This window comes from Myodes glareolus, chromosome 8 (assembly GCF_982192425.1).
Source record: "Myodes glareolus chromosome 8, mMyoGla1.1, whole genome shotgun sequence".
Classification (NCBI taxonomy): domain Eukaryota; kingdom Metazoa; phylum Chordata; class Mammalia; order Rodentia; family Cricetidae; genus Myodes; species Myodes glareolus.
The window spans coordinates 109,067,661-109,094,333 of record NC_142033.1 but is presented as its reverse complement, the minus strand read 5'-3'; the positions used below and the strand labels follow the sequence as shown (position 1 = coordinate 109,094,333).

The 26,673-nt window shown below is 55.7% G+C and overlaps 2 protein-coding genes and 1 long non-coding RNA gene across 5 annotated transcripts; 1 reads left to right on the top strand and 2 right to left on the bottom strand.

The window, feature by feature from the left end:
• Window positions 1-3,613: 3,613 nt before the first annotated feature.
• LOC148121259 (uncharacterized) lies at window positions 3,614-6,831 on the bottom strand. The gene is made up of 2 exons (XR_015738639.1): window positions 6,703-6,831; window positions 3,614-4,233 (listed from the first exon to the last, which is right to left on the bottom strand). It is a non-coding gene; the product is annotated as an uncharacterized LOC148121259 (long non-coding RNA).
• Window positions 6,832-6,987: 156 nt separating this feature from the next.
• On the top strand, window positions 6,988-16,481 carry Ptbp1 (polypyrimidine tract binding protein 1). Of its 2 annotated transcripts, XM_048459594.3 has the most exons (14): window positions 6,988-7,098; window positions 8,727-8,757; window positions 10,748-10,820; window positions 10,957-11,276; window positions 11,358-11,528; window positions 11,605-11,715; window positions 11,784-11,958; window positions 12,126-12,203; window positions 12,841-12,986; window positions 14,004-14,037; window positions 14,445-14,537; window positions 14,653-14,869; window positions 15,011-15,088; window positions 15,174-16,481. In XM_048459594.3, the coding sequence occupies exons 1-14, from the start codon at window positions 7,091-7,093 to the stop codon at window positions 15,304-15,306; spliced, it is 1,668 nt and encodes a 555-aa protein (XP_048315551.1). In that variant the 5' UTR covers window positions 6,988-7,090; the 3' UTR covers window positions 15,307-16,481. The 2 variants fall into 2 exon arrangements, with proteins under 2 accessions (XP_048315551.1, XP_048315559.1); XM_048459602.3 differs by lacking the exon at window positions 12,126-12,203.
• A 133-nt stretch (window positions 16,482-16,614) lies between these two features.
• On the bottom strand, window positions 16,615-25,422 carry Plppr3 (phospholipid phosphatase related 3). Of its 2 annotated transcripts, none has more exons than XM_087909434.1 (8): window positions 24,938-25,422; window positions 24,679-24,799; window positions 19,174-19,359; window positions 18,952-19,051; window positions 18,630-18,825; window positions 18,461-18,518; window positions 18,206-18,379; window positions 16,615-18,004 (listed from the first exon to the last, which is right to left on the bottom strand). In XM_087909434.1, exons 2-8 carry the CDS (start codon window positions 24,751-24,753, stop codon window positions 16,682-16,684), a joined length of 2,112 nt encoding a protein of 703 aa, XP_087765560.1. In that variant the 5' UTR covers window positions 24,754-24,799; window positions 24,938-25,422; the 3' UTR covers window positions 16,615-16,681. The 2 variants fall into 2 exon arrangements, with proteins under 2 accessions (XP_087765560.1, XP_087765559.1); XM_087909433.1 differs by having other exon boundaries at window positions 18,952-19,087; window positions 24,938-25,418.
• Window positions 25,423-26,673: the final 1,251 nt, after the last annotated feature.

Here is a 26,673-nt window from a genome sequence, read left to right as displayed (position 1 = left end):
AGGCAGACGGATCTCTGTGAGTTCGAGGCCAGCATTGTTCACAAGAGCTAGTTCCAGGACAGGCTCCAAAGCCACAGAGAACCCCTGAAATCCTGTCTCGAACCCCCCCCCCCCAAAAAAAAAAAGAGAGAGAGAGAGAGAAAGAACCCAGGCCAGGCAGTGGTGGCACATTCCTATAATCTTAGCACTTAAAGGGAGAGGCAGGCAGAAGGATCTCTGTGAGTTCAAGGCCAGCCTGGTCTATAGAGTGAGTTTCAGAACAGCCAGGGCAAAGTAGAGATATACTATGTCAAAAAACAAACAACAAAAATCCAAAAGCATTTTGTTTTCCAGTGTGGTTGGGAAGATTTTTGATGTTGTTGTGTGTTTGTGTGTATGTGTGTGTGTGTAAGTGCGGGTGACAAGCCATAGTGCTTACACAGTGCTCAGAGGATGCAGGTGTGAGTTCCACCTTCACCTGAATTCCTGGATCAGACTCAGGACATCAGGCTTGGGCTGCAAGCAATTTTGTCTATTCTGTCAACTAGATGGTTGTAAATAATTAAAAAAAAAAAAAAAAAGAAAAAGAAAAAAAAGCGAACTACTCTCCCGGTCACCTGTGAGAGATTAGGATATTCTCTTCTTGAGAACTGAGGTGTGGCAGAGAGGGACAGAGACCAGTGCTGGGACCACCATCAGGGACAGGGAGCATTCATCCCTGCAGAGGAACCCACTTCCTTTCTCTGGATCCCCATCGGAGCCCCACGCTGTGTGGTCTTTTGTGTGGGTCTCTTGCTCAGCACAAGGTCCACGAGGTCCCTCAGAGCTGCGGTGTAGGAGCCTTCCTGCTGGTGACTGTGTAACCTCCTGAGGAAGGGCTGAGCTCTGTGTCCACCCTCCATCCTCAGGGCTCTGCTGACTCCGGGCCACACATGCCCAGTTACCAAGAGGACCACAACCGGGCCCTGCTTGTCTCAGCGACCACCACAGCTACTGCTGATACTGCGAGCCAGGGATGGCCAAGGTGCCAGAGAGCTCGCCGCAGTTTCTGAATGTCCCTGAATGGCCGTGGCTCTAGAGTCTGGGAAACACTATCTTGGATCTTACAGGGAGGGGCAGGGTTGGGTAGCCTTCCTGCTGGCCTGGGGGGTGTGGTAGCAAATGGGCTGTTGTAAATCAGGGGTGGAGACGGGTTGGGTGGGTGGGTGACGCAAGGGTGGGGAATTCTAAAGGCAGTTAGGGAAGGGCTTTCTTCCTTTTCTCTGTCTTTCTTTCTTTCTCTCTTTCTCTCTTTCTTCCGAGACAGGGTTTCTCTGTAGCTTTGGAGCCTGTCCTGGAATTAGCCCTTGTAGACCAGCCTGGCCTCAAACTCACAGAGATCTGCCTGCCTCTGCCTCCCGAGTGCTGGGATTAAAGGCGTGCATCACCACCAGGCTAGGAAAGGGCTTTCTGTTGTTCCTGGTAGACAGTGGTTGGCAGAAGTACAGAGGAGGGAGTTCTGAGAAGCCTTTTCCCACTTTCTGAATGTTCTCTGTGGGCCAGTGGTGGGCAGAGTCAGCCTGTGGGAACAGGTTCCCTCCCTTCACCCCTTGGAACCTAGGGACTGAACCCAGGCTTGGCTTGGTCACCAGATTCTTCTCTGTCTCACTGGGTCTCCCTGGAGCCCTGAGGTTGGAAGGTTAAAAGCCTGAAACTTCCCTTCAGCGGTTCTCCCTAGACCAGACAGCCTGACCCTGTGCTAAACTGTCCAATTCAGTAGAAATCTGCGAAATAGCTGGGTGGTGGTGGCGCATGTCTAATCTCAACACTCAGGAGGCAGAGGCAGGCAGAGCTCTGTGAGTTCGAGGCCAGCCTGGTCTACAAGAGCTAGTTCCAGGACAGGCTCCAAAGCTACAGAGAAACCCTGTCTCGAAAAACCAAAACCAAAAACAAAAATTAAAAAAAGGGTAAAAAAAAAGAAATCTGGGAAATAGTCAGTGGTGGTGGGCATGGTGGTGCACACCTCTAATCCAGCACACTGGAGGCAGAGAAAGGAGAATGTCTGAGTTCGAGGCCTGGTCTACAGAGCGAGTTCCAGGGCAACCAGGAATACACAGAGAAACCTCTCAGGAAAAAAAAAAAAAAAAGGAAATCTGAAAAATGGGATGGGACATGAACTCCTGATAGTAGCCTGCTTTGTTGATTTTTATCAAGGTAACGAGTAGATTAAAAACTATTTGCAGTGCTGCAGAGATTGCTCAGTGGTTAGAATGCTGGTTGCTCTTGCAGAGAACCCACATAGTGGCTCAAACCATCTATAACTCCAGTCCTGGGGACCCAATATTCTCTTCTGGCCTCCTCTGGCAATAGACACACACCACATGGTACATAGACATCTATATGGGTGAAAGACCCATGTACATATAATTAAAATTTTTTTGAGAGTCTAAGTAGTCCTGGCTGGCCTGAAGCTCTCCATGTAGACCAGGCTAGCCTAGATGTCACAGAGATCCATGTCACCGTGCCTAAACAAATTTGGCTTAAAAAGAAAAGAGATACTTTTAATTCACACACCAGCGGCTGGGTGTGGGGTCCAGATCAGTCATCTCAGGTGTCTGAGAGGCTGAGACAGGAGGGTCTCAGTCTTCAAGGTTCTCACATAGAAACCCCCAGTGACAGGCAGGGGTGTAGCTCAGGCACAGAGCCCTTGGCTAGCAGGTTTGAAGCCCTGGGCTCCATCCCCAGCAAGGCAAACAAATAGAAAACAAGAAATCCCATCCATAAACATTTCCTTTGGTGGCCTTGTTTTCCCTTAGTAGGGAGTAAACGAGGCATCTCTGTCTTCCTTCTGTTCTTCTGAGAGTTTCTCTTTAGTAGGAGAGTAAACGAGGCATCCCTGTCTTCCTTGTGTTCTGAGAGTTTCACTTGGCCAGCTCTGAGGCCCCTCGCCCTGGCCTATCTCCTCCTGCAGGGGAGTATCACTTTTCCTGTAACAAGCAGGCCAGTGTGCCGCTCAGACAAAGGCCAGGTGAGCTGTCTGTCTCTCCTCACCTCAATCATTCATGAAGACAGCAGCTGGCAAGGCTTGGGTGGGCGCTGGGCAGGCAGGGGACAAACTCAGGCCTGCCATGTGGGATAAATAAATAATACAGAAGCCTGGGGCATCTTTCCTAGCAGGTGTTCTGCACAGAGACAGAGAAATTGTAAAATGACCGATCACTAAGCCATGGTTCCCCTAAAGTCAGTCTACCCTGAGGAGGCCATCTAAGACTCCGGTGGCCTGGGTGGAGGCTCCCAAAGCCAGGTTCTTTTGCAGGGATGAAAGGCCAGGCACAACCTTTTACAGCTTGCAATGGCTTTTTCGTGACCAGAGGTGGCCTCCACAAAGATATATCCAGTGCTAATCCCCAGAGCCCATGGATGTGGCATGGGGCTTGGGCTATGGATCAGTGTGAACACTGGTCTGGTGGGGTGGGGTGGGGTCCCTAGTTCCCTACCCAGCACCGCAGACTCCCTAGATACAATTAGGGGTCCTGAGACAACCTGAGATTAGAGAGGCAGGGCTCAGAAAAGGAGACTTAGGAAGCAGTGTGAGAATGTTATACCCAAATCCATGGCTCCCCACAAAAGTCAACAAAGGAGACCGAGTCACATATGTAAAAACAAAGAGCCTTTATTTTAGTCAAGTTTGTAAACTCGGTCTCTCCGCACGTCTAACGTATTGGAATAACTGGAGAGCCCTGAGCTCAATTAGAATAGGGTTTTATAGTAGTACAGGTCGGGGGCGAGGGGTTTCTGAGGTTTTAAGACCCCTGATTGGCTGATATTGGTCTAGGGTTTCCTGGTGACTGTGCACTGGCAGGTGTTTCTATCTACAGTACTTGGAATGCCAGAAATTTCCTCTGAATGGTCTGTTCTTGGGTGAGGGTCCGGTGATCTCAGCCTGTAGTTTCTCCTGCAGCCCCGCATCATCTCAGGGTAAACAACTGAGACCCAGCCTCCAGCCTTCACTAAAATTCATCAATGGCCAGAGTCCCAGGTGATAATGGTTGGAGGAAGTAAAGAACTTCCTTTCTGCCCAAGACTTAGATTATCACGGCTGGCCCTCACAAGAACAGGCACATACAGGGACGAGGCAACTCCATCACTGGAACTCCAGAGTCTGGGAGAGGCAGGAAAGAGATTTCCTGTGTAGAGCTGAGTCTCAGACTTCTGGACTCCAGATGCAGGGCTTATATCTGTGACTTTAGAAGCAGCCCAGCATGGGGGGCTGGCCTACAAAAGAAAATGCAAAACTATTAATCAATTTTTAAAAAATGCTTTGGCGGCAACGGTAATGAAACCCAGGACCTACTGCAAGCTAGGCTAAAATCCTACTGCTAAGCCATGCCCCTAGCCCCACCACAACTACTGGGGGATTGATTCTAGGTGTACCATCCTGACCACTCTCCAGCAACCCCTTACTGGGGGATTCTAGGCAAGGGGATCCACCTCTGACTCAGGTCTTCTTCCCTCTTTACTAAGTTGCCCGACCTGGTCTTTTGTTTGTTTGGTTTGTTGAGACAGGATTTCCCTGTGTAACAGTCCTAACTAACTCTCGTAGTAGACCAGGCTGACCTCGAACTCACAGATCCGCCTGCCTCTGCTGGGATTAAAGGTGTGCGCCGCCGCCACTACCACCCGCCCAACCTGGTCTTGAACTCACTCTGGCTGAGTGTACCAGACTAGACCTGTCATTCCATGACTCAGAAAGAGGATCACTGCAGGCTTGAGGCTGGCCTAAGGTTAATGAATTCTAGGACAACCAGGGTCACAGAGTTGAGATTTTGTCTCAGAACAATCCAAGCTGGGCACAGTGGCACACACCTTTAATCTCAGCACTTGGGAGGCAGAAACAGGCAGCTCTCTGTGAATTTGAGGCCAGCCTGGTCTATAGAGTGAGTTCCAGGACAGGCAGGGCTACAAAGAAACCATCTCAGAAAAAACAAAACCAAAAACCAAAACAAAATAAAAACGACAACAAAGAACTCTGTCCTACAGGCTGATCTTGAACTCCCATCCTCCTGTTGTCTCCAGTGACCCTCGCTTTATTCTTAGCTTGGTAAGGGTTCTTGCTGAGCTGTGGCCCCATTCCTCTCTGCTCTCCCTCAGCTCTCCTGGCCACTGCAGACAGTTATGGAAGACTTGCACTGGACGTCCTTCACACATAGGCTTTCCTAAGACCAGCTTCCTCCTGGCTTTGTGGCTCGCTCTCTACCTAAGGTTGGGTCTCTCTGCATGGGGGTTCTGTCTGTTTCAGAGATGGGAGACACAGTTTTCCTGCATACTGGGACAAAGGCCCTGAGGAAAGATTAAGGGAGGGAGTCGGATGCCCCAGGGAGTGTTGTGCAAAGGCCCTGAGGCAAAGCTTCAAAGAGGGAGTCAGGCAGGTTAGGGAATCTCAGTCGAGTGTTGGAGGTCTGACTAGAAACCAGACAGGGAGATGAAAAAGGTCATTTCAAGAGTCCAGGCTCCAAAGTGGCTTTTAACAGACTCAGCCAGTGTAGACCTGTGCTTGGAGACCAGCAGTCTCCACCCCAGCAAATCCACCGGTACGGGTTGGCTTCCGAGGGTGGGGCCCATGCTTGGCACCAGCCACCAAGAGAACAAAGACTGGCAGTCAAGCTTGGCCCCAAATGGTCCAGTCAGGACCTGATGGGAGTCCCAGAGGGCTCAAGTCCTCCGCTTGTTGTGAGGCTTCTTCTAAATCCGCGGGACAGTCCTGATTAGTGATTCTGGGCCTTCAAGCTAGCTGTTCTGCGGGCTGACTGGGGCCTTAAAGACCTCTCCTGGAGGGGCCTCCGTGAAAATCGGCAGCCGCCCCTAATCCAGGCTGGAATCCTCTGGCACCAGGCCCGCGTTAGGGCTCTAAAGCTGTTGGGCCCCTGGCCAGGCCTGCAAGAAACCAGCGTGACTGTCAGACCTACCCTCCTCCTACTCGGCGCTCAGGACCACAGAGAAGGGAGGCCGGGTGCTCGGCTCACCTCTGTGGAGAGAGAAACTTTCCCCCTTTCCTGGGCTTTTTTTTTTCTTCTTTTTTTAGCAGAAAACCAAATCAACGAGAATCCCAATAATTTGCGTCTTTGGGAGCCACATCAAAGGCATGCCCAGAATCTCTCTGCAGCCTGCACTATGCTCTGAAGAACCGGGCTCCAGCTCTCACCCCCACCCCAAGACTGGAATGCAGAACCCTGGCTCTGGGGTATCCGTTTGGAGTGCTCTCCCGGGGTGGAGGCTCAAGAAGGCGAGGCTCTGCTCCTCCAGCGGACTGTGCTTGCTCCTGAGCCTAATTGTAGGGCACGCAACTCGACACTTTGTGGCCTCGTTTTCCCCAGCTATAGGCAGAGCGGGCCACACTCCGGTCCGTTTTGTCAGTTTCCCCATTTCTGAACAGAGGTGGCGCTTGGCCGCTGTGGGGTAGACAAAAGATGGAAAGGAATAATGCACAATCAAGTCGGGACTGTGGCTACGAAGCACGTGAGCTCCATCGCCCCGCTCTCTAGTCTAGGAGAAACTCGGTTTAAAGAAGTTTTGGTCACGTGACCACAAGCAAGATGGGATGATAAGGGAATTACTGCCCGGTTTTAAGATGGCGACACACTTCGCTTTGCCCTCACGCTGAAGGCCAACGGCTTCCGTTGCCCGCTTGCAACATGGCGGCAACCTCCCGCAAGCATGCTTCTCTGCATCTGACCCGCCACGTACCCACTCTCAAGATGGCTTCCCACGGGCCGGACGAGGGCTCACTCATTGGCTCGGACGCTATCACGTGCGCCGGCTCGTTCACGCCCTCCCCCTCCCCCACAGGTAGTTTCCGTCCTCCGCCTTGACTGAAGGACGTCTCACCCAATAGCCGTCTGCAGTCCGTCTGGGTTTCGCCCTCGGAGTAGCGCTCTGGCCAATGGGAGGCGTTGGCGGGGGCAGGCACGGTTAGCCACGCCTACTGTCCGCGGTGGGAGCCAATGAGTAGCGCGCGCGGGGGACGTGTGCGGGCGTCTCCGCCATCTTGTGAGTCTATAACTCGGAGCCGTTGGGTCGGTCCCTGCTATTCCTGCGCCTCCGCTCCGTCCCCCGCGGGTCTGCTCCGTGTGCCATGGACGGGTGAGTAGTGCCGCGCCCCTCGCTCGCTGCTCTCAGAGACGCGTTCCAGGCTTCGCCGCCACGCACGCCGGCCCCTCCAGCCGCGGCGGCGCGCGCGCGCGTGGCCGGTCTCTGTCCGCGTGGCGCGCTCGGAACCCCGGGCGGCGGAGGCCGGCGAGGAGCCCGGCTGCTTTAGGGTGGCCACACCCATATCTCGTTTTCTTGTAACCCACTCTCCCAGCGTACTTCCGGCGGCCACGCACCCCCTCCCCGCGTGCACGCGCTCCCCCGGTGAGCCGCGCTCACAGGAAGCGGGCCGGCGCGCTGGCCCTTCCCGCTTCCCGTCCTCCAATGGGTGCCGGCTCTCCGCGTGCCCGACGGATGTTCCTTTGCGTTCCCCGTCCGAGGACGCGTGCGCGCGCGTGCGTGGGTCTGAGGGCGCGCGCCCTCCCCGCCTCGTGGGAAGGTGGGTCCGGGTCCGCGGCTCCCCCAGGCCGAGGCCTGGCCTCTGGCCTCCCGCGCGCTTTCCGGGACGCTCCGCTGCGCTCGGCAAACTTTTGTTTGTAGTTTCGGGTTTGTTTTGGAGACGGGGGTCTCAGTGTAACCCAGGCTGGCCTCAAACTCAAAGATCCGCCCCCCTGCCTCTCGAGTGCTGGGACTAAAGGCCTGCGTTGGTAGTTCCGACTTTTTTCTTGAAACTTGTTTGGGATTTTCGAGACAGACTGACCTTGAATTCTTGAGGTTCCCAACTTAGCCTTCTAGTACTGTGAGTCACCACGCTTAGTAGCAGTTTTGCTCTTTTCTTTCAAGAATCAATCCTATAAAGTAAAATATTTCGGCGTGGCCTCAGGGCTTGTACCTGTTGCCGTCCTCCTGTCCCAGCTTGAGTGCCGATGTGACACTCGAGAGCCTCCAGATGCAGTCGGTTAGCGAGTTACTAAGACTCTTTGAGCCGGGTGTGGTGGTGTGCACCTTTAATCCGGGCCGAGATGGGCAGATCGCTGCGTTCCGGCTCAGCCGGGTCTCGTAGAGAGACTGTCTCATAAAGGGTTTTGGAAGACATGCAGTAAAGCAGAGAGGTGCCCACTAAAGATCAGTGTCACGCAACCCAGGCACCACTTCCTTAGGCGGAACTCTTGGAGTCACTTGGGAACCTGGCCAGCCAAGGTAGGCTTGCTGCTGCCTGTTAATGCAGGCTAGGTGCAGCAGGTGAGGCGGAGTGCAGTCACGAGGGGCTGGGGTTGATCAGTAACCTAGGGTGTATCCGGGCAGCTCTGTTGGTTTGTAAATGGTAACAAGGCCACTTTGATTCCATCAGCCTCCTGGCTCTGGAGCTCCCTGCCCCCACTCAGGAATCAGTCTTTGGCTACTGCCTTTACCTGTTTTCTGGGCTTCTAGGACTATAGGATACCCAGCAGTCGAATAGTGGACCCGGGTCACTGGTCGATTTTGTAGAAAGTGGCCTTCGTAGTGTGTTCAAAGGCAGGAGCAGGGTCCTGCGTGGAAGGAGGGAGGGGCTCTGAGGACAATGATGGCCCCCTTTCAAGTGGAGACTCAATGAGTGGCTCACTTCCCTGCCCTTCCTTCCGAGCCCAGCTGGCAGAGAGCCCTCCAGGCCCCAGTGCTGATGTCTCTCTTTCTCTCCACAGCATCGTCCCAGACATAGCAGTCGGTACAAAGGTAGGTGTCTCTTGCTTGACATTGCACCCAGCCCTGCTGTAGTCAAAGCTAGACCGTGCCTGCTGTAAGGTGACCTGCCCCGGTCCAGTCTACAAAGACCAGTAGGCAGAGGATGGCACAGGTGCCTACACACTTGCCACCCAAGTGATAGGAAGGCCTAAGACCCTTTTCTGGGTCTGACTGTGGCTCTGTGCTGGCCTCTTTTTGGCTTGTTTTGTTCTGCCTTAGCTCTTCATCTGAGCAGTGGGTTCAGGCATTTGGGCACTTACTGAGTGTTGCCCGCCCGTGTGGGTTTGGTTTGGAGGTGTGGCATGTTCTCAGTTGAAGATTGTAGACTTGTCTGAGTCTCTGCTGACCAGGCAGGTCTCCCCTGGACTCATAGCAGGGGACAGTAGCATGTCTCTAGCTCCATTGGCACTTGGGGATGGGACCTAAGACTAGAAGGGCTGCTATGTCCGATGGCCTAAACCTTGGAATGACAGTTGTAGGTCTGTGTGTCAGGGATTGGTCACGCTCTGTTGGGTGAGCTCTTTAGAATCGCCTGTTAAGCCGTAGTGGGTGACAGTAGTTCCTACCCTCAGAAGGCCTCACAGGTGAGACCCCCACGTTCAACCCAGCCACTGACAGCTGACCACTAGGTTGCTGTCTGGACTAGTTTTGTACTTTCCTGGGTGGACTGTGTCTGCACCTACCTGCTGCTCTCCCTTCCCTCAGATTCAGACTAACTTGTGTGTTCAGTGATGGAGGGAGGGACCCTACTAAGGTCCAGGCCTGCAGGTGACTGGGCAAGGTGTTGCTTGCTGACCTGGATTGCCTCGTGGCTACTTGTCTGCACAAGACTCCATTCTGGCTAGCCACAGAGGGCATATTGGGCAAGTTAGGAGCACACAGCTCTGCGTGGAGAAAGAGACCAGGCTTCCTTGCTCTGGACTGGCAAGCATTTGGGAAGGCTGCACTGACAGTGGCTTCCCTCTGCTGCGGTCTGCATAGTCACTTGGGGTTGTTGGCTCAGGTGCTTGTAGTTCCTCTGGTCTGGGCTCCTGCACCTACTCGGAGACTGTTAGTGCTCCGGCAGCCTGCCAGGAACAGAACTACAGGAAGTGCTGCTCCTCCCGCCCAGTCCAGGCGGAAGTCACCCTCCCAGTAGGGTCAGGCTGAGAGACCTCATGGGAGACTGGCTGCCAGCAGGAAGTGCCTTTCTGCAACTCAGATGTGGACATGATGTTCTGGGCTTTGCATGTCAGAGTCCTGCCCCCCGTGCTGGGCAGGTGATGTCCCTCTGTAGCCCTTGATCTTAAGACATTAATGTGCAAGCTTCAGGTGGGTGCAGGACATGAGGGACTTCTTGGGGTTCCCAAGTGCTGGTCTCTAGACCTGTCAGTCCAGGTGTTACTGGAGGATGGAAGCCAGTGCCCTTGGTAATGTTCAGTGAGGATGAAATAAGACATAGACAAGATGGTGGCCCCGAGCCCCTTGGTGTTTTAATTTCAGGGTCTGGTTGGCTAGGAATAGGTAACCAGGGAACTCTGTCCGTGTCCCGCCCCTGACTCTGATCTGAGACTTACTCTGGGTGGCAGGCCCTCTTTTGCTGTACTGAGCCTAGGTCCTCTGGTTTCCAGGGAGGTATTGGCTCAGCAAATTGCTCTGGCAAGGAGGGGTCCCCACTGTGGGGTCAGCTTGGGTGTTCCAGTGAGTGTCTTCCATCACTAGATGGTCCCACTCACCAGGTACAGCCACTCTTTCCTCTTGGAGTATGGCCAGGACAGCAGGGTTAGGCTTTGTTTCTGTGGAAGCTGCCAGCACCTCTGCCAGGAGGGTACCGTGAGGCTGGCAGCTGGGCGCTCTGAGCAGACGACCTGCTAGGCGGGGCCCTCCCACATGGCTGCTGGCTGTGAGCACTGAAGCCACACATCCCTGCGGGCCGGTGTGTGATGGGTGGGTAGAGAAGGAGGGATCAGCCTGGAGTTGAAGGTTCATGCTCTCTTCCCAGCGGGGATCCGACGAGCTCTTCTCCACCTGTGTCAGCAACGGCCCCTTCATCATGAGCAGCTCGACTTCAGCAGGTGAGAGTGCTCGGGCCACACTGGCCTTTGTCAGTCAGGGAGTGCCCTAGGGAAGCCTGGCTTGGGAACGGGGAGACCCAGCCAGAGGCAGGAAAGGGCTTGCAGTCTCCCAAATGCACCCATATTAATTTTTCAGCCAATGGAAATGACAGCAAGAAGTTCAAAGGCGACAACAGGAGCACAGGGGTTCCTTCCAGAGTCATTCATGTCCGCAAGCTACCTAGTGATGTCACTGAGGGCGAGGTCATCTCCCTGGGGCTGCCCTTTGGGAAGGTTACCAACCTCCTTATGCTGAAGGGGAAGAACCAGGCCTTCATTGAAATGAACACGGAGGAGGCTGCCAATACCATGGTCAACTATTACACGTCAGTGGCACCCGTGTTGCGTGGACAGCCCATCTACATCCAGTTCTCTAACCACAAGGAGCTCAAAACTGACAGCTCGCCGAACCAGGCGGTGCGTCCGCAGGGCAAGTGGGTGGGTGGTCTGGCTCCCTGCCTCAGCCCTGGGTCGCAGCTCATGATGGTTTATCCACAGCGTGCCCAGGCAGCCCTGCAGGCCGTGAACTCTGTGCAGTCTGGAAATCTGGCCTTGGCAGCCTCTGCTGCCGCTGTGGATGCTGGAATGGCAATGGCAGGCCAGAGCCCAGTGCTGAGGATCATTGTGGAAAACCTCTTCTACCCAGTGACCCTGGATGTGCTGCACCAGGTGAGTGGGTACATACCCTAGACCAGGGAGTGGGGTCCATCTGCCTGCAGCTGGGACTCACACAGCTCTCTTGCAGATCTTCTCTAAGTTTGGTACAGTCCTGAAGATTATCACATTCACCAAGAATAACCAGTTCCAGGCGCTGCTGCAGTATGCTGACCCTGTGAGCGCCCAGCATGCTAAGCTGGTGAGTTGGGCTTCTGGTGAGGTGGGCAGTCCTATTCTTGGGCCACACTCACCATTGTTTCTCCATAGTCGCTGGATGGCCAGAATATCTACAACGCCTGCTGCACACTGCGCATTGACTTCTCCAAGCTCACCAGTCTCAATGTCAAATACAACAATGACAAGAGCAGAGATTATACTCGGCCCGACTTGCCTTCTGGGGACAGCCAGCCTTCTCTGGACCAGACCATGGCGGCAGCCTTTGGTAAGATGCTATACTGAGATGCACCAAGTCAGCGGGGTGGGAAAGGCCACCTAGCTGTCAGGCTCCCCGCCACCCTGGCACTGCACAGCCCAGCCACTCAGCAGTCCAGCCCATGTCCGGCCCAGCCGTGAGGTGAGGTGCAGTGATTAGTGTCTGTTTGTTTCTAGGTGCGCCCGGCATAATGTCAGCCTCTCCGTATGCAGGAGCCGGGTTCCCTCCCACCTTTGCCATCCCTCAGGCCGCAGGTATTCACGCTCATCCTGACCCCGGCGCCTGCATGCCCACACAACCCCATAGCTGCTCATAGACCGGGATGCCTCTGGCCCTGAGTGTCAGGTCCCGGGCCCCCTTGTGGGGAGAGGGGAAGGGGCCTCTGGCAGCATTCCCAGGCAGGCAGGGCAGGGCAGTCTCAGGCAGGGCTGGGCCAGGCGCCCTCCACTGGTGTTAGAAATGAAGTACTAATCACGCAGTCTTTGGTCTGGTTCCCTTCAAGCACCTTGGGCGAGGACGAGGATGCAGTGTCCCTAGTAGATTGAATTTAATGGCCTGGTAAGCAAGTGGCCTCCAGGGCTGAGAAGCATGGGCCTCAGCCTCTGCGTGCCGCCCGAGCCTGCATGGAGGAATGGGCGCCGCATGCAAGCACAGCCGGGCGTGTCTGTGGCAGGCCCTGCTTGCAGAGGGCCCGTGTCGACCAGAGCTTTTGTGCTGTCGGGCGCATGTAGTCTGAACACATTTCGGACTGGCCATGGTGCCAGGCAGTGTGCGTGGCCTCTTGGGCAGTCCATAGCCAGGCAACACCTTGTGGCTGTGTGTGAGAAGAGGGTGCCTGCCTCCTCTTGGCACAGCCATCCAGACTCAAATCCACACTACATTCCCTTTCAGGTCTCTCTGTTCCTAATGTCCACGGAGCGCTGGCCCCCCTAGCCATACCTTCTGCTGCTGCAGCTGCTGCCGCTGGCCGCATCGCCATTCCAGGCCTGGCAGGCGCAGGGAATTCCGTCCTTTTGGTCAGCAACCTGAACCCTGAGGTATGTGGGTGTTGCTCTGCTCTGCTTGTACCTGGAATAGTGATGGGGTGCTGGTTGACCACAGGTTCTAGTGGGCGTACTGGATGGCAGGCAGGCCTCTGGGTGTCCCAGGCACCGTGGGCACAGGCGTGCTGCCCTTTGTCTGCTCCTGTTGGCCTCCGCTCCTTGCTGCTCTGAGGTTTTCTGTTTTCCTCTCAGCTCCATTCGCACCCCGGCCCTCAGTGCTCAGAGCCGGGGTGTTTTTTCTTGCTGTACAGGCAGTCTGAGTTAATTTGGGGCACGGCAAGGAGAAGGCCTGGGAGTGCCTGCTGGAGGGGAGGTGGCTCAGGCCAGTGCCAGCCAGCTTGTCTGTGTGGCTAGAGCTCTGTAGTGGCCCTTGAGGCTCAGTGTTACTTTCCCAGGATGAGTCTGTGCGTGGCAGTGCCTCAGGCTGCTCTTTGGCTCCTGTGGCTCTCCAGGCAGCCCTGCTCCAGCCAGTTCACTGCAGCTGTCCTGAGCTCCACGTCCGCCACCTGGGGACTAACAGGCTCCACTCCTTGCCTCAGTTCTTAGTCCTGGCTGCAGTGCTGGCCATGGCCCTTGAGCCTGCGTGCAGTGCTTCTCTTCACACGTGTGAACGTGTGTGTGCAAGAGTGTGCGAGTGCATGAGTGCGTGTGGAACACTGCCTCATTTCCTACGTATTTACTGACCTGTGTTTTGCTACTTTTTTCTTTCCTCCCCTCCCCTCCCAATTTTTTTTTCTTGCCTGATCCGGAATTTCTTTGCCAACTGACTGCACGGTTCTTCTGCTTCCTGTTGTTGCTTGAAACAAACAAAACATAAATCAATAAAAACAAACTCCCCTCTCAAACCCGCTCTCCGGAAACCAACCTGCCCTTGAATATTAACATCCTGACAACTTGATCATCATGAACCTGCTCGCCTGCGGGGACTGTCTTCCTCGTGGACGATGGCACTCGCCCCTTTGACCTCTCCCTCTCCCTGTCCCCTGCTGCCCTCCTCTGCTGTCTCTAAAGAGAGTCACACCCCAAAGCCTCTTTATTCTCTTCGGTATGTTATTCTGACTTTTATTATCTTGTTTCGTTTATTTGATTATTTTACACCCTGCGATGTACTATTGAGTTTGTGTTTGGCCTTCTGCCTCGGTCCGTGGTTTGCTTCCGGTTTGCGGATTGTACTGAGTAGACACGCATGGTTACCACCCTGCATGCTTCCAGAGCTAAGCGTGTCAATAGCATGTGAACTAGGCTGTTCTGACAGCTGTCTGGAGTCCGAGACTGCCGAGCACAGTGCCCGTTAGCAGGCCTTGGACTGTGAGACGCAGGCTCCCGGTACCCACTAAACAAATCTGGCCGGCGAGAGCTTGGGGCGTGAGGGGTGGGGAGTGGGTGGGTTGAGTGGGTGGGAGAGGTTAAGAGGCCAGGTATCTCATCATTCTCTGTCCCTGGGCTTCAAAGGCGTCTATGGTGATGTGCAGCGGGTGAAGATTCTGTTCAACAAGAAGGAGAATGCACTTGTACAGATGGCCGATGGCAGCCAGGCCCAGCTGGGTGAGAACCACTGGAGGGGGGCATAGGCTCGCACTGACTGCGGCTGTGGTTGCCCATGGGAGCCAGTGAGCATGGGGCCTGCTGCTCATGTGTTTGTTTCCCATCCTTTGCCCAGCCATGAGCCACCTGAATGGGCACAAGCTGCATGGGAAGTCAGTGCGCATCACACTGTCAAAGCATCAGAGTGTGCAGCTGCCTCGTGAGGGGCAGGAGGACCAGGGCCTGACCAAGGACTATGGCAGCTCACCGCTGCATCGCTTCAAGAAGCCGGGCTCCAAGAACTTCCAGAACATCTTCCCACCCTCAGCCACTCTGCACCTTTCTAATATACCGTGAGTTAGCCAGAGGGTGGCTTGTCCCTCTGAGCCCTGAATGGCTCCTAGTCTTTGTCTCTGCCTGCTGCTGTCCTTGTGTTGTGTGCCCCCCTCCCCATGTGTGTGGGACCCAGCCAGATGCCTTCTGTCTGCCTACAGGCCCTCAGTGTCAGAGGATGACCTCAAGAGTCTCTTCTCCAGCAATGGTGGTGTGGTCAAAGGCTTCAAGTTCTTCCAGTGAGTACAGCCCCGCTCCACTCTCCACCCTCCTGTCTTTACCCTGTGTGAGCCCCTCTGACCACCCTGCTCCCCACCCCTGCAGGAAGGACCGCAAGATGGCACTGATCCAGATGGGCTCTGTGGAGGAGGCGGTGCAGGCGCTGATTGAGCTGCACAACCATGACCTGGGCGAGAACCACCACCTGCGTGTGTCCTTCTCAAAGTCTACCATCTAGATGCACGTGGGCCTGCGACAGCTTCCACCATTCCAGAAAAGCCACTTTAAAAAGCAGCTGAAGTGACCTTACAGACCAGAGATTTTATTTTTTTAAAGAGAGATCAGTTTACCTGTTTTTAAAAAAATTAAATCTAGTCCACTTTGCTGTGGCGGGAAATGGCTTAGGCCACAGAGGCCCAGTCAGGCCGGGCACCATGCCTTGAGGAGCTCAGGCGTGAGGCCACAGCGGTGCCCCCGAACACAGCCGCTTTCTCGTGCCTTACAAAACCAGCCCACCTTGCAGCCACACACCCTCCCTCTCAAGCCACCAAGTCTGTCGCTAGACCTGCCGGTGAGCCGAGGCCTGCACTACAGGCTCCCTAAGCCATGCAGGAGCTGTGGCCACCGTCCCCACCCCTTATAATCAAGTGACATGATTCTCCCATGTCCCTGGCCAGCCCAGGAGGCCCAGGCCATCCTCAGCTGCCGAGCCTCATGTGACCTTTGTATTCTGTTCTGTGGTCACAGACACCTGTGCCTAGCAATATTTCCACTTGACCAAATACCCAAATCTTTTTCCATTTATAAGAGATAGAGTTTTAAGTAACTTTTTATAGCGATGATACAGTGGTATGTGTGTACTCTAAGCTTCTGTGTCCTTGTGCTTGTCCCCTCCTTCCTGGTGACCAACTTCCGGGTGGGGCCCATGCCAGTGCTGCCCCTGCTTGGGGAAAACAGCCCTGAGACCATTGGGTTCCTACCTTCAAATTTTGGACCAAAGTTGTTTTTTTGCCTGCCTCTGACTAGGCCCAGGTGAGGGGCTGACCTCTAGGCCTTAATGCCCCTGCCCATACGCCCATGTCATGCCTAGCCTGTCTCTGTGGGAGGGGTTCCCTGGACCTTGGTTCTGTGAAGGAGTGGCAAGAGTGTAAATATTTATGATTTTTATACCTGTGTGGGGCTGAGGCAGTGCAGCAGTTTTTTATGGTGACAGATATATATTTTGGTAACAACTACAGGCTCAGTATTGTCCCAGGGCCAGCCCTGGCTACATTCCACCCCGTCCCAGATGGTATGTTGGGAAGTTTCCATTAAAGCAGTTTTCTAACCTGTGCCTTCCCTGAGCCCTTCATTCTGAGCTGTAGAGGTATCGCCCGGGCTGGGCCTGGATTCAATAAACGCCTGTGTCTTGCGCGCCTCTGCCTGTCATTGGGCATTGGGGACTGGAGGGATTGGCATGGGGTCTTGAGTATGGGTCACATGAAGCAGAAGGGACAGGGCTGGGAAACTGCATGTCTTTAGGTTAAGGACCATTCAGACAACAGGATAGTGTCACTGTCGGCCTTTATTGGTGTTCCACATAGTTTTACCCCCCCCAACCAGGTTTGCCAGGTTTAATCCTGGTACCTGCGGGCCTGCATCCTCCTATAGTAACTTTCTGCTTCGGCTTCCATTTCCCGGTCCCCCAGCCCGCCCACCTGGCGCCTCATGGTGGATTCACGGCTGCTTGCACCTAGGGCGCCATCAGTTGAGCCTGGGGGGGGCAGACCCTCCCCAGTGGCGAGGTTAACTGTGGCAACAGCCCCAAATCGGGCCTCCTCCTGGTCCATATCACTAACTGGAGACCCGGAGCCCATGCCGGGCTGTTTGCAGCTGCTCCGAAAGCCACGTGCTAGGTCTCCCAGCTCGTAGGAGCCATCGCCCTCCACTACTTTGGCCTTCCATTCCCAGGGTGTGCTGCCAGCAGACAGGTGCACCACGGGGTGGTGGGGTGCATGTGCATCGATTGTAACAATGCTGGCTGAGTCACGGTCTGATGGGGAGCGATATTGGGAAGAGTCGGAGCTGGCGCTGGAGGATGAGGCTGTCTCAGCCTTGGGGCCCCCTGCTGCCTTGGACATGGCAATGACCTGCAGAAGCCTAGGTGGGTTGACCACTCGTGGCTGTGATGGAGCCACAGCCACTGGGGCTCCGCCCTTCTCGGCCATTGACAGCCATTTAGCCCGCACTGATGAGCTGCTCTTGGGTGACAGGCCAGCTCCAGCCTGCACTCCTTCTTCAGGGATGTGCACAAGGGGTTGGGGCCCTGGCCTTGGAGGAAGAATGACTCTGGGCCCAAGCCCTGGCCGAGCCTGGACAGTGGGGTAGAGTGAAGGTGGCACGGGCCCTTCCTCCTCCTCCTCCTCCTCCTCCTCTTCCTCCTCCTCTTCGTCCTCCTCTTCTTCCTCTGCCATGGGCTCCGCTGGGGCCCGCAGATGCACAGGGCTACCCTCATCGGGTAGTCCCAGGCCACGGCCCTCCAGGGATTTCTGCTTCCACTCACTGATGAGCTGCTTGGAACGGGAGGCATCAAGGGGCACGTGGATGGTCATGTGGCGCCGCGCAGGGTCATCCAGTGAAGGCGTGCTGACACGGGGCAGTGTGTTGCTGAAGGTGACCATGCCCTCCTTGCCCATGGGGCTGCGTGGGGCCAGCAGGTCCACATCCACACTGGCCCGCTTCAGGCTGCCAAGAGATGTCTTCTCTCGAGCCACAGGCCGTGGCACACCCTCTAGCCTCCCCGGAGGGCCCAGCTCGTCTGTGCTGACAGACTTATTCTGCTGATACATGGACTCATGACCCCGCTGTGTCAGCGCTCGCAGGGCATCCTTGGCAGGAGCTGGCAGAGGCACCTTCTCTGCAGGTGGTGCCTGGAAGTTGCCCACTGCGTGGCAGGCCTAGGGATGAGGATTGGCGTGAGGCCTGCTACCCAGCAGGGCACAGTGCCTGCAGCCACAGGGAGGCACCAGCACTGGGCAGTCAGTGGGAGAAGCCTTCCTTCAGACCCCAGGCTCTTGCCACTCAGCCTCCCTGCTTCCATTCCATTGGTGGCCAGCCAGCCTCCTCCCTCAACCCTCCTCGCTAGCCCCCACTCTCACCAGGTAGGCAGCGATGCCGGCACCAATAAGAAAGCCAGCATAGACATCCACAGGGTGGCTGCGGTACTGGGTGATCTGGGTGAGGCCACAGACGCCGGCCGCGATGGCGAAGGCGAACACAAGGATGGGCTTCAGCAGCTTGGTGGTGTCTGAGATGACTGAATTGAAGTACATCTGGGCCGATACATAGGTAGGTCAGGCTGTGCCTACTGCCCACAGATGGGCACAGGGCACAGCACTGGGCTCATCACTCACCGACACGTAGACAGCAGCAAAGGCCGACAGAGTGGCGTGCTGAGACGGGAAGGTTTTCCTGCAAGAGGCACGATGTCAGCCCCGCTGGACTAGGGGCAGCCTGCTTCCCTAAGGTCACTAGAGCAGGGGATCGTGTCACCCCCCTGCAGGGCCTGGGGTCCAAGCTCACCGTGCCGACAGGATGGCATGGGTATCGTGACCAGAGCAGATGTCCTGTGTGATGTAAGGGTTCGCCTCACAGGAAGTGCCCAGCAGAGTGTAATTGGGTTTGCAGACGGTTAGGAAGAAAGGCGTGTGGTAGCCGGTGGCCAGCTGGATGACATCGGTCACCAGAGCCGTGGCACACAGGCCAAACACGTGCACACCTGAGGGCGAGAGGGCCAGGCCAGGGGAGGGGAGCAGGGGAAGGGTGTTCCCCCAAAAGCCCATCCACTCTGTAGCCCCCCATGAACGGACATTAAGGCAGGATCAGGAAGCCCACAGTCACTCACCTACAAAGCGCACTGTCCGCCTGAGAAAGGAGTTGAAATTGCAGCCACCCGCGTTGATGCTGCCCTCGGTGGCCCCTGGGCCACGGCCCCACAGCCAGGACTGCAGGCAGTAGACCATGCCTTCGCCAACCATGATCTGCACCCCCCCCCGGGGGACAGGCAGGTCAGGCAGGGTCACAGTGAGAGACCCAAGCACCCGGGGTCCTGGCGCAGGCTACTCACAGATGCTGCGGGTGCTGCGAAGGCCAGACTCAGCAACATGAGCAGTGGAATCAGCTCCTCATTAGTCTCCACGTAGGGCATGGACAGCGAGCGGTCATAGCACTGGAAGCCCACCTTGGCCGGCTTGAACAGGTCAGTCAGCTCCAGGAAGTATAAGGACACAATGGAGGAAGCCACGATCGGCAGCTTGGGGGAGGCAGATGGTGGTCCAAGTCACCGGCTGTCCCACCACAGCCTCAGTATGGCACAGAGATCCATTTCTGCAACCAGCTATGCCATGAAGGGAAGAGCCATTACACAGCCAGGAAACAGCTCTGCCACACAAGGGCTCCCTCGGTACTCAGATCCATCTGTCACTCATCCACCAACTACCCATCCGTCCATGCCATCCACTGACACATCCATTCAGCCACCATCCACCCATCCATCCATCTATCCATTTGTCCACCTATAAATCCACCCACCCACCCGTCCGTCCAGCCACCCGTCCACTCACCCACCCACCTGTCTGTCCGTCCGTCCATCCACCCACCCGTCCATCCACCCACCCACCCATCTGTCCGTCCACCTACCCATCTGTCCGTCCACCTACCCATCTGTCCACCCATTCATCCGTCCACCCAACCGTCTGTCCGTCCATCCATCCGTCCACCCACCCGTCTGTCCGTCCGTCCGTCCACCCACCCATCCATCCACCCACCTACCCATCTGTCCACCCATTCATCCGTCCACCCACCCGTCTGTCCGTCCGTCCGTCCACCCACCCATCCATCCACCCACCTACCCATCTGTCCACCCATTCATCCGTCCACCCAACCGTCTGTCCGTCCGTCCATCCGTCCACCCACCCGTCTGTCCGTCCGTCCGTCCACCCACCCATCCATCCACCCACCTACCCATCTGTCCACCCATTCATCCGTCCACCCACCCGTCTGTCCGTCCGTCCATCCACCCACCCACCCACCTGTCTGTCCGTCCATCTGTCCGTCCACCCACCCATCTGTCCGTCCGTCCGTCCACCCACCCACCTATCTCTCATCTGTTCATCCATCCATCATACACACACACAGAGACATATATTCTGTTATAGCCCTCTCCTTTCAGCTGCTCCTTAACCAGGCTTACTTAGCCAGTCCTGCCTGCCTTCCCTAGTGGCATTTCCCTGTCCCTATGCAGCTTCAAATGGCACCCAGCATGTGGTTGGTGCTGAGGGCCCTCATTCATGCCTGAGGCCTCTGTCCCAACCCGGCGTCTGTCTCCACCACCTGGAGTATGACGCCAGCGATGGTTCTTCCAAACAGCAGGGAGCCACGGCTCCTGGAAGTGGAGCCCTTGGGACTCAGGCAGGGAAATGCCTGTCATCGAAAGGACCTGGGAAAGTGGACTGGGGAGCTGGGCTCACATCAAAGGAGCATCTATCCAAATTGTCACCTATTTCCACAGCATCTCTGTTTCCAGTAAATAAATAAATACTGAATCCCGGGCGTGAGGGAGTGGCGCACTCCTTCAACCCCAGCACTCCGGAGGCAGAGGCAGGCGGATCTCTGTGAGTTCGAGGCCAGCCTGGTCTAAGCGTGTTCCAGGACAGAGAAACCCTGTCTCAAGAAACAAAGCAAAACAAAACAAAAAGTTGGACAGCCAGTTGCTAGGCAGTAGACAGATAGCTGGGTTGGTGGGTAGAGAGAATAAGGAGAAATCTAGGCTCAGGAGAGAGGGGAAGGAAAAGAGAATGAGGGAGAAAGAGAGGGACGGGTCTGGGGCCAGGCAGCCACCGGCCAGACGTGAGAAGAGGAGAGAGAGCAGGACGTACAGAATGAAAGAGGTAAAAAGCCCCAAGGCAAAACGTAGATGAGGAGAAACAAGATAAAATAAATTAAGTTATAAGAGCTATGGGCCAAGCCTAAGATAAGGCCGAGGCTTTGTGTCGTCATTTGGGAGCTGCTGGTGGCCCAAAAGAAAGTCTGCTACATCTCAGTACATAACAGAACTGACCACACACACACACACACACACACACACACACACACACAGGACCGTTCCATTCTGCACTATCTTTCAGTGTTCAGCGGGTTACATGAAGAGTGTGCCCATAGTTTTAAAACAATCATACAGCGGGTTGTGGCCGATCTGTCAGGTGAGGAAATAAACTCCCTTACCTTAGACGAAGGCTTCCTGTCCTGACAGCCCCACCCCCAGGAACCGGCTCAGAGGCTGAATTATAAAGGCTCGGCCAATAGCTCAGGCTTGTTAGTACCTAACTCTTACACTTAAATCAACCCATATTTCTATTTATGCTTTGCTGACCTACTTGTTCTGCGGATAGCTGACTGGCCTTCCTCCTGACTCCACCCTTCTTCTTCCCGTCAGTCTCAATTTTGTTTTCCCACCTAACTTTCTGTCCAGCTACAGGCCTGTCAGCTTTTTATTAACCAATGAGAGTAACACATACTCACAGTGCAGCAAAGGATTGTTCCACAGCACACACAGACACACACACACGCGCCTTCCCTCTCCCTTCCACTTTCTCTCTGAGACAGAGTTTCCCTGTGTAACAGCCCTGGCTGTCCTGGAACTCACTCTGTAGATCACGCTGGCCTGGAACTCAGAGATCCGCCCCCCTCTAGGCATACATCACCACACCCAGCCTGTCCCTTCCTTCCTTCTTTCCTTCCTTCCTTCCTTCCTCCCTTCCTTCCTTCCTTCCTTCCTTCCTTGTTTTTTGTTTTCGAGACAGGGTTTCTCTGTAGCTTTGGAGCCTGTCCCGGAACTAGCTCTTGTAGACCAGGCTGGCCTCGAACTCACAGAGATCCTCCTGCCTCTGCCTCCCGAGTGCTGGGATTAAAGGTGTGCGCCACCACCGCCCGGCTAGACTGCCCCTTTCTATTACTGGGTGGGTGAGGAGGGCAGAGGCTACTGCGGGAATCATCTTAGCTTTGCATTGTGCCGGTCACAGGGATAGAACTTAGGTCGTCGGGTTTGCCGGCAGAAGTCTTTACCACAGATGCCCGTAAGTCCATAAATGCCCTTCTCCACACAGGATTTTTTTATTTATAGGGTCTGATGGAGCCCTGGCTCCATCTGTACCGAAAATAAAGCAACAGCCGAGCAAAGATAGCCTAAGGCCCACGCTTTGGTTCAGATCTGCTGCTCACTCGGGGTGCCAGTGCCCATGTGGGCAAACACAGCAGGGAGTGTGAAATGCTACACTTCCCTCTGCCCGCAATGCTGGTGTGTGTCTGTAGCCTGAGCACATGCAAGGCTGTGGCCAAAGAACAACTCTGAGTTCTGGATCAGCTTGGGCTACTTAAAGAGAACCGGTCTTGCTGGGCGGTGGTGATGCACGCCTTTAATCCCAGCGCTTGGGAGACAGAGGCAGGCAGATCTCTGAATTCAAGGCCAGCCTGGTCTACAAGAGCCAGTTCCAGGACAGGCTCCAAAACTACAGAGAAACCCTGTCTTTAAAAAAAATAAAAGAGCAAACAAACAAAAAAATAAAACAAAACAAAAAAAGTCTCTAACAAAGCACTCTTTCCCAGCTCTTCCAGGGCTTCTCAGCCTGCTCCTCCACTGGGGGGAGCAATGCAGGCTCATCCAGGTCTGTGTGCAAATGAAGGTCAGAAACAAGTTAGTGTGCCCGCGTGGGGGTAGAGTACCTCATGTGCACAAGTCAAGTCCTCCCTGGACAAAAACCCTTGTATAGGGCCAGCAAGATGGCTCAGTATGGAGCGTGCCTGCTGCACCCACATGGTGGAAGTGAAGAGCTGGCTCCTGAAAGCCCTCCTCTGAACCTCCACACTCCTGCCACAACACACGCGCGCGCACACACACACGCTAAAGAATATTTAAAAGCCTTAAAAAAAAAAAAGACCTTACGTTAAAGAGGAAAACCTTAAAATAATAAAACGAGAGGAAGTTGTCCTTAGGGGAAGAACGCTTCTTTCCAGGTGCCAGGACCCAAGTTCTAGTCCCCAGCACCACGCAGCAAGGTGGGGACAGTCCTTGGGCGCTGCCTGTAACATGGGTGCTACAGGGTGAGGACACCAGTACAGTGACGGACCCAGTCAAAGAGCAATGGAGGAACACACCTGCTGTCATCCTGTAACTGTGGGTGAGCTCTCACCACCCCCCTTCGCCCTGCACGGTGGTCTGGGCTTGCTATCCCAGCCTCCCAGCACCAGGGAGACAGAGACAGGAAGACTGAGTTTGAGCCTAACATGGAATACAATCAAGTCCCCATCCAGCCTGGGCTACAGAGTGAAAATTCAGAATGAGGCTGAGGACCTGGCTGAGGAACTGAGCTCCCATCCAAAATGCCCGCATGAGGGCCTAGTGGGCGTGGTCAGAGCAGAGGGGCCTCCTGGGAGAGTGATCATGGGGTAGTTTCACCCAGAATCCACAAGCGAGGGGCTGGGGGTATGGTCAGGGGTAGGGTCCTGCCTAGAATCCTGTAGTGAGGAGCTGGGCATGAGGTCAGGGTGGAGCCCCACTCCAAGCATCCCCCAGTGAGGGGCTGTGGGCGTGGCCAGGATGGAGCCCCGCCTAGAATTCCCCAGTGAGGGGGCTGGGGGCGTGGCCAGGTGGAGCCCCGCCTAGAATCCCCCAGAGAGGGGGCTGGGGGCTTGGCCAGGTGGAGCCCCGCCTAGAATCCCCCAGAGAGGGGCTGGGGGCGTGGCCAGGGATGGAGCTCAGCTCTGTCAAGGTCCAGGAGGTCCTGGATTCTATTGCCAGTACTAAAGGTAATCATGAAAATAATTTTAAATGAGCGAGAAAAAATTAGCTGTAAGCAATTTTGGAAGGATTTCAAAGGATTCTGGTGAGAGTCAGCCTGAGGGTCTGGGCAGAGGATGGGACCTGGTTAATCTATTGTCATGTTGGAACTTAAGCATTCCCCTAATTGCTCTATGGCCCACACAGGGTCACCTGCTGGGAGGGATCCGCTTTGGGGACAAAGCTGGGCTCCAGGCTGACCCTGGGCTTGTCTGTCACACAGCTTCTGTCCCCATCCGAATCCTGTCATTCAGAGAAAAACGCCATCATCCACACTTAGTATGCACCAAGTGAATGCATGTATTGTCTTCTATTTTTAGACCCCTCAGTTCTCCATCACAGCTGGTTAGTCTTGGGGGAGGGGGGCACGCAGTCAAACCATTAGCAGAAGAGGGCTTAGATACATCCAAGGTGCTGTATCCTTGGCCAAGTCCCCAGAGCCCACCTTCCCCAGTTGGGGCTTGTTCACCACCATGCCCCAATTTTCAGACCTAGCTTCTCACCCATGTCCTTCAAAAAAAGCCCACCATCCTAGCATTTCCTGGTCTGTTCCCACAGTCTAAAGGACCCTTCTGAATTTCTGGAACTCCTACTCGACCTGCAGAGCCCTGCTTCTTGAACCCAGCCTTATCCCCATCCCAGCTCCAGGTGCCGTGGTTCCGCGGTGCAGGCTCCTGTCCCCGCAGCGTGTCTTAAGCTCCACGCCATGGAAACCTATCTCCGTGGCCCCCCACTCACCTCTACGAAATAAAAGCAAGGCAAGAGCGTCATGCTGTCCTTCGGCGTTTTATTCTTCTCCTTCATAGCAATCATGGTGTCGCAGGCGCTGTAGGCCGAGGTTGCAGGGGACAAAGGCGCGCTGGAAACCAGGAGGTGCGCAGATGGAGTTCCCAGGTAGGGAGACAAGGGATAGACAAAGCGGCCGGGGGAAACTGAGGCTGAAGCTAAGGGAAGTACTTGGGGAAGGAGGATGCAGGGGCGCAGACGGCTCGCTCACCTGGGAGGGCGGAGTCCGCCGCAGAGCGCGGACACAAAGCCCGGGCCCCCGCGTGGGAGGGACGCGAGGCCGGGAGCGGTGCGCGGGGCACGGGCTCTTTGTCTGTGGACTCTGCAGCCGCTCGGGCCCCGCCCCGGCCCCGCCCCCGGTTAGGGCGCCTCCGCCTCCGGCTCTGCGGGTCTCAGGGTCTCCGGCCCCGCGGGGGATCGCGATCCGGGTTCCTTCTCTGCCCGTGGTATGCGCCCTCTGTGCGCCTTTCGCGCGCACGATCAGTCTCAGGGACCTAGGGGCGCGCGACGGAGTGCGGGCAAGGCGAGGTCCCGCGGCCCCAAATCATCTCCCTACGTCTCACAGTCGCCGAGTCCTCGGGCCCCCACGTCTTCCGTGCCCGCTGCTCGCTGGAGTCGGTTGCCATGGTGAGGTCCCTGGGCGCCTGAGGGAAAGAGACAAAGACTCCCGGGTGGAGGGGCTGCCCTCACTCTACTTTCCCCCTCGTCCCCGCCCCTCCTTTTCTCCATCCAACCTTCAGGCCCGCCTCACCCTCCTGACCCTACACAGCTGATGCCTGGAGGATAAATGCCCTTAGACAGCCCTTGCCCTTAGCAACCCTTTCCCGGCTCGGCAGAGGTAGCCCTGTAAGGTAGCCACTGCATCCCAGCAGGGGCAAACCGAGGCCCAGAGAAGTTAGGAAATCATTCTATCGGTGTAGTGAGTGAGCTTACTGTATACCAGATCCTTAGCAGACACTTGGGATTCCCTGGGCTACGGCTCCATAGTAAGTCATGCTACAAGCAGGAGGACCTCGTTCGAATCCCCAGCACCCACATAAAAAGCCATCCACGGTGTCGTATCTAACCCCAGCGCTGGGGCGAGCAGGACCGGATGATCCCCGATCCTAATCAAAGAAACTATCCCAAAACATAAGGTAAAACTGGGGGTGACTGTGTACGTCTGTAATCTCAGCCCCTTGTGAGACGAGGCAGAGGGATTCTGTGAATCCCAAGACAACAAGGGCTACATAGTGGGACCCTGTTTCCAAAAAACAAAACCAGGCCTGGGCGGTGGTGGCGTTGGCCTTTAATCCCAGCACTCTGTGAGTCTGAGGCCAGCCTGGGCTACAGAGCGAGTTCCAGGACAGCCAAGCAACAGAGAAACCCTGTCTTGAAAAACCAAAAAACCAAAACCAGAACAAAACAAAACACAGAAACAGAGTGGGTGGGCAGCTCAAAGAACACGTGAGCAAACAGGCCCCTCACAGGGAAACACAGGAAAGACAGGACAAGGGAGAAAGCACAAGGTCATCTGAAGGGCATGGAGGGCTGATCCATGGAGCACCTACAGTGTCCACCCTGCTCTAGCGCCCTGCCCACCCCGCCGCCCACCCCACCGCCCACCCCCACCGCCCACCCCACTACCCTGCCCTGCCCACCCCACCGCCCCCGCCCTGCCCACCCCACCGCCCCCGCCCTGCCCACCCCACCGCCCCCGCCCTGCCCACCCCACCGCCCCCGCCCTGCCCACCCCACCGCTCCCCCACTGCCCACCCCACCGCTCCCGCCCTGCCCACCCCACCGCCCCCGCCCTGCCCACCCCACCGCTCCTGCCCTTCTCTCTGTCCATCCCCATTACTCACAGTGTTTGTTTCCCCAAACTCAACCTCAGCTCAATTTCAGAGTTTCCTTCTGGGAACAGCAAGTTCCCCGGCCTAGTGGCCACATGCAGCAAATGTTCCTGCT

What these genes read in the sequence shown, in the direction of transcription:
- Ptbp1 (XM_048459594.3), top strand. An exon ending in ACATAGCAGTCGGTACAAAG is followed by an intron (nt 8,758 to 10,747) that starts GTAGGTGTCTCT and finishes CTCTCTTCCCAG; the next exon opens with CGGGGATCCGACGAGCTCTT. An exon ending in GAGCAGCTCGACTTCAGCAG is followed by an intron (nt 10,821 to 10,956) that starts GTGAGAGTGCTC and finishes TTAATTTTTCAG; the next exon opens with CCAATGGAAATGACAGCAAG.
- Plppr3 (XM_087909433.1), bottom strand. Translation starts at nt 24,753, where the DNA reads ATGATTGCTATGAAGGAGAAGAATAAAACGCCGAAGGACAGCATGACG. An exon ending in GCGGACAGTGCGCTTTGTAG is followed by an intron (nt 18,826 to 18,951) that starts GTGAGTGACTGT and finishes TCTCGCCCTCAG; the next exon opens with GTGTGCACGTGTTTGGCCTG. An exon ending in CATGCCATCCTGTCGGCACG is followed by an intron (nt 18,519 to 18,629) that starts GTGAGCTTGGAC and finishes TGCCTCTTGCAG; the next exon opens with GAAAACCTTCCCGTCTCAGC.